Source organism: Chinchilla lanigera, unplaced genomic scaffold, assembly GCF_000276665.1.
Source record: "Chinchilla lanigera isolate Chin_1 unplaced genomic scaffold, ChiLan1.0 scaffold00158, whole genome shotgun sequence".
NCBI lineage: Eukaryota > Metazoa > Chordata > Mammalia > Rodentia > Chinchillidae > Chinchilla > Chinchilla lanigera.
The window spans coordinates 1,842,169-1,847,781 of record NW_004955559.1 but is presented as its reverse complement, the minus strand read 5'-3'; the positions used below and the strand labels follow the sequence as shown (position 1 = coordinate 1,847,781).

Here is a 5,613-nt window from a genome sequence, read left to right as displayed (position 1 = left end):
GAGGCAGGAGAATGGTGGGAACAGACAGTCCGGCTCTGCAGAGAGCAGAAATGAGTCATACCTGGAAGATGGCTGCTGTGAGCTCGTCCCATCCCACTGAGGTGGCCCGCTCGGGGGCTCTGCCCTGGTGCCCTGGCCTGGCTCCGGGGGCCTGTACTGGTGGTAGGTCAGGGTCCCCTGGGGCTTGGGCGCCCTCCAGCGTGGGGAGAGCTTGGGTGACTCCTGAAAAGGCAGGTGTGATACCTACGCTTCAGTGCCTGGTCCCACCCGGGTCAGCCCAGGGTCAGCCTGGTGCCGGGGAGGGACAAGGACCACCGCTAGGTCTCAGGGCAACGTCCCCTCGCTCGGGCCAGACTCACCTGCTGCGGGCACTGCCACGGGCACCGCTCCAGCTCAGGGAGCAGGACCCCAGGGCCGAAGAGGAAAGGGGCTGGGGCGGAGGGCAAGGCTGGAGCCAGGGCCGGGCCTGGGGCTGAGAGCCATGGATCCGGATCTGAGGCTGGAGAGACAGTGGAGGGCCCTGAGACGCTAGGCACAGCATGCCCGCTAGGGAACAGGGAAGGGAGCCCCTGGGGCCTGGGTGTGCGGGCAGAGGTCAGGTGGGCACCCTGACTCCTGGGTCTGAGGGCGGAGGTGGTAGGGGCTCAGATTTTCACATTCTCAAGAAAGGCAGGAAGCCAGGAGTGGTGGTGCACTCAGAAGGCTGAGACAGGAGGCTCACCTCAATTTTGAGGCCAGCCTGGTTCATATAGCGAGACCCTGTCTCAAAAACAAACAATACAAAAGCCAGGAATTTTGTCCTTGGTCACCCAGGGGTGTCTTGAGGGCCACAGATGTCTGGAGCGGGTAGAGCCTGGGATACCTCTTTCCTAGGGGTGGGGCGGCAGGGACCTGGATTCCTGGGTCGCTGGGAAAGGACAGGACGGGATTTCCATGTACTCCAGGCCACACACATAGGGACTGAGCTGCAGGAACCAGTAAGGGACCTGGTGGAAGAACTGCAGGGTGTCCCAGAGGAGTGAGGCCACCATGCCCTCCCTCCCTTTCAGGGCCCACACTTACTCAGGTCCTGATTCCGTCTGTGGATTCGCAGCTGGAGGACTGTGGAAGGAGGAGGGAGGTGGGACGGGAGCGTCCAGGAGCCCGGCTCCGGGCGGGCGGCAGCGCAGTCCTTGGTGGACACGCGTGCTCAGCCCCCTCATGCTCCCCGCGGTGGTGGGCAGCTCGCTGCCTTCCTGGGCCTCGCCTGCCTCCTTGAGCACAGCGCTCGAGCCACGCTGCTCCGGGGCTGGGGGCCAGGCCGCTCCCCAGCTCCACCTGCCCTTTCCCTGTGTGCGCACCCGACGCCCGGCAAATGGCCAGTGTAGCGGCCTGGCCCACTTGACCCCTCACCCAGTGCCCCCCGCTTTGGACACACAGCCGCCTTCCAGCCCCTGCCAGAGTCGCCCCTCGCACGCCCACCGTTCTGTGCATTTGCGCCCACCTCCACACACACTGCACTCTGGCAGCCACCCAGCCACGCTGCCATGTGATTTGCACGCTCATTTGCACACTTGCGATCTGGCTCTCGGTCTCGGATCTCCTGTCGCACGCTTTTGCTCTTCACACACCTACACCTTGTCACGCGCTCCTGGCTCTTCGGTGACGATGTCTTTGCACACACTGAGCCACGTAAGCACATTCCTTTGCACACTCAGGTGCCCTTCGCCTACTCAGGAATTGACTAGCTGTCTTCCTACCCTGGGACCTAAAATGTGACTTTTTTTTTTCTTTTTGAGACAGAGTCTCGCTATGGAGCCCAGGCTGGCCTCAAACTTGCGGATATCCTCCCGCTTCAGCCTCCCAAGTGCTGGGACGACGGACGTGGGCCACCACGCCCAGCTCGAAAACATAACTTCTGACACATCTGAGCTTTCATAGCGCATTGGCCCCTACCACCCTCTATGCCAGTCCTCTGCCTTGCGTCCCGGTCAGTTAAAGCCCTGTTCCTCTGGAGCCCCGGGCCTGCCTCCCTGCACGCCACGTCTGGCGCCCCTCCCCCCGTGTGCACACTCATGATCCCCGAGACACAACCTCCTGCTGAGAACTCCATTATGCACACGCAGCCTTTTGTGTGGGCAACCCAAGCCTCCCTGGCGCTCCCTGCCACCCGGAGAAGAGCATTCCCAGGGCCCCAGGGCCACAGCCCACCCTTAGCAGAGGCCTCTCACCAGATCGGAACTTGGATCGGATGATTTGGGAGCGCTGAGAGGAAGCCGCCAGGGTCATCGCCAAGGCCGGAATGGGACCTGGACCGAGGAGAGGGCAGGGCCCCCCGCAGGGCACAGGCTGGCAGCCGGTAACTTAGGGAAGGCCTGAGAGTTCAAGATGGGTATAGCCCGTGGTCATGACTTCTGCCTGGGCACCCAATGCCTAGGTCCGAGGGAGGAGGCTGAGGGCCTGGAGCCCTGGGTCTGAGGAGGGAGGACTGGGGACCTCAACTGCCCAGTAATGGATGGGGCAGACCTGAGGTCTAGCGCTGCTGTTCCTGAGGCCGCCACCCGGAAGCTTGACCTCGGGGTCTTTGAAAAGCAAAGAAGGGGAGAAGCTGGGCCCTGTATGGTGAAGGACCGGAAGTTCAGGGCTGGAACATAGTAGTCAGAGATGCCCCAAGATCCTCAGTGGGAAGAAGAAAGGGGGCCTGAGAGGTAGCTGGGGCGTCAAGGGGCTCCGGCGTCCAGGCAGGTGAGAGCGGAAGGGCTGAGCGGCAGCCCCCAGGGCCTTATACGAGGGAGCAGGACCCGAGCGGGGCAGAGGTGCAAGGGGGTCCCTCCCCCGACCCAGGGGCTCCTCACCGGGTGGGGTAGGCGCAGCTGTGCCGGGGCGGGCGGAGTCTCCAGCGCGGGCAGAGACCTCAGGCCCCGCCTGCTTAGGGCGCCTCGGACGCCCCTTTCTGGGACGCGGGGAGCTGGGCAGCGGGGTGGGGGATGCGGAGCCGCGCCTGGCGCCTGGGAAAGGGCGGGGCGGGCGTCGGGTCGGTCCCGGCTCGCCCCTCCTCGCCTCCTGGGGTTGTGGGTCGGCGCGGCGGCCGCAGGCGGACAGACAGGAGCAGGTGCGGGCGGAGGGGCGCGGGTGAGCAGCAGCAGCAGGTGGTCGTGTCCCAGCCCTGCCAGCAGGTGCCACCTGTCGCCCTCTTTTCCCTGACGCAGCAGCAGGAGTCAGGTTCAGAGGAGGGGAAAGTTCAAACCCAAGGCCCGGACCCCGGGTCTAAGAAAGGAGGGGACTGGGGGTTTGGACCCACGGGTCTGAGAGAGGAGGTGCTAGGAACGGGGTTGGCGTTCGGGGTGTGTCCAACGGGCACGCAGATTTGGACCAGGGCGGGGCGGGGGGGGGGCGCAGATGCCTGGGTCAGAGGGAGGGAATGGGGATATGTTGGATATGGGGCTTGGGGGTGGCAGGGAGGGACAGCAGGTTCCCACTGTAGGACCACGGGCCCGATATTCGGCCGAGCTCAGGGCTGTGTTCTGAGGTGTGCGGGAAGCCCCAGTGCTCCTGGGTTGGATTTCATGCAAGAGGGCAAGCTGAGGCCGTGCCTATAAATAGCCTCCTCGAGCTCGGCGGCGGCCCAACACTCCAGGCTAGAGCCTGGCGCCCTCAAAATCGTCTCTAACGCCCGAGTCTTAATAAGCGAGGCGTTGACAATACCACAAATACTTTTATTGTCCCTTGGCACTCACATCCCAAGCCCATCTTTCCCATAGTCCCATTCTTTACTACCCGAAAACAGCCTCCTAGTTCCCGCACGGGGCAAGAACTACAATTCCCAGAAAGCTCAACTCTCCAGTGAATTGGAACCGAGGAATTTTCAAGGTTCGCGCGCCCGCTTGCTATTGGTTTTTAGGGAGGCGTGGACACGGGAGGTCCGTGGCGGTGATTGGCCGGAAGCTCCTGCTGCTCAAGATCCCAGAGGAGGTGACGGAGCCTACGCAGCTCACAGTGCAGCGCGTCGTCCGTCACCGGACCTGTGAGGCGCAGGCGCGGGCTGCCCAGGGGCAGGATGAGGGGAGGGTGCGAGGAGAAGCTTTCGAAGATGTCCCCTATGAGACCGAAGAAGATGTGTTAGTGTGAAAACGGGTGTGAGGTGGTTGCACCACGCCCAAAGGAAGAAAAAAACTACAGGAGGGGGTTCCACTGAAACGCAGCTCTCTGGTGCCGGAGCATGATGGGAGTTGTAGTCAGACTGTGGCGAACCACGGCTGCCTGGGAAACGGCGACGTGATTGGGTGCCTGAGCAAGGCCCGGGTACTTGGTCTTAGGGGTTTCTGAGGGTGGAGGGGCCGAGACTCGGAGATGAGCGAGAGATCAAAGGTGGAAGGGGCTGGAGATCTGAGTCTGAGAAATACGAAGGAACTGAGTGTTTGAACTTATATCCTAGGGAGAGGGGGTCTGGGTCCAGAATTTAGATCTCGGGAGAGCAAAGGGTTCGCGGTCCAGAAAATTCGGTCAAAAGGAGGGAGCTGGGAAGATGGACTCCTAGGTCCTGAGGAAAGAAGAAAGCTGACACCCCAGTGCTTGTATCCCCCGCCCCTCCTCACCTGTGGCCACCACATCTCGCTCTGCTGGGGGAGGGTCCCAGGCAGGTGGTGGCCTGAGGCCAGGACCCAGCTGGTAGTGGCTGAGCAGATGGTGGAGCTGAGCTGGGGTCAGGGTAGGGTAGTCAGTTCGCAGGCTGCTCCAGGAGGCCTGGTGGGAGGACCAGGTGAGAAGTCATGATGGAGGGACCCTCACTGAGGGAGGGCGTGTAGGGTGGATAGTGGAGTTGGTGCCATGTCTCTGGGCACCGCGAAGCTGGCAGTCACTGAAGTGAGAGTGGGGAAGGGTGTGCTCTCAGGAACTTAACAAAATCGATGTGCTGAGCCAGGCACGGTGGTACACACCTGTAATTCCAGCACTCTGGAGGCTGAGGCAGGAGGATCACCTTGAATTTGAGGCCAGCCTGGGCTACATAGTGAGTTACAGGCCAGCCAGAACTACCTAGTGAGACCCTGTCTCAAATTAAAAAATAGAAAACAAAACAGGATGTGCTTCAGAGTACATAAGGATGTAGGAAGTAGGTGGAGAACAAGATTGGCCATTGGTTTACATTACTGACAAGATTTATTATCCCACTGTGGCTACCACTTTTGTACTTGTGTGACAATGTCTGTGCTTCTGTGTGTCTAGCTGACGCCAGAATCATCAGTGTGGTTAAAATCAGACTATCCAGATTGTCTGAGTTCAAAAACCCCAGGTTGGATACCTGTTAACCTTCTGGAAAATCACTATGCCTCGGTTTTCTCATCTCTAAATTGAGAGAATAGTTCTGAATTGAGGGTAGTTCTGAAGACGCAATATGGCAAGATTGTAAAGTACTTGGGGGCCGGGGATATAGCTCAGTGGCACAAGTGCCTGCCTGGCAAGCACAAGGTGCTAAGTTCGATTCCCTGTACCAAATAAATAAGTCAAGTGGCCAGGCATGGTGGTGCACACCTGTAATCCCAGCATTCAGGAGGCTGAGGCAGAAGGATCGTTGCAAGTTCGAGGCCAGCCTGGGCTACAAAGTGAGCCCAAGGCCAGCCTAAACTGCACAGCAAG

At 60.5% G+C, this 5,613-nt stretch overlaps 2 protein-coding genes across 2 annotated transcripts in view; both read right to left on the bottom strand.

The window, feature by feature from the left end:
- Window positions 1-3,294, bottom strand: part of Mamstr (MEF2 activating motif and SAP domain containing transcriptional regulator) — a 5,814-nt gene extending 2,520 nt beyond the window's left edge. The window contains exons 1-5 of the mRNA XM_005412936.2: window positions 2,835-3,294; window positions 2,211-2,354; window positions 1,063-1,101; window positions 360-499; window positions 62-222 (exon numbers count right to left, since the gene is read on the bottom strand). Of these exons, the coding sequence (XP_005412993.1) occupies window positions 62-222; window positions 360-499; window positions 1,063-1,101; window positions 2,211-2,268 (398 nt within the window). The 5' untranslated portion in view covers window positions 2,269-2,354; window positions 2,835-3,294. The remainder of the gene's footprint in view (window positions 1-61; window positions 223-359; window positions 500-1,062; window positions 1,102-2,210; window positions 2,355-2,834) is intronic.
- Window positions 3,295-3,674: 380 nt separating this feature from the next.
- Rasip1 (Ras interacting protein 1) overlaps window positions 3,675-5,613 on the bottom strand; it is a gene marked incomplete in the record, with an annotated part of 13,534 nt that continues 11,595 nt past the window's right edge. Inside the window, 2 exon segments of the mRNA XM_013508989.1 lie at window positions 3,675-4,076; window positions 4,575-4,722. Coding sequence (XP_013364443.1) covers window positions 3,877-4,076; window positions 4,575-4,722 — 348 coding nt within the window.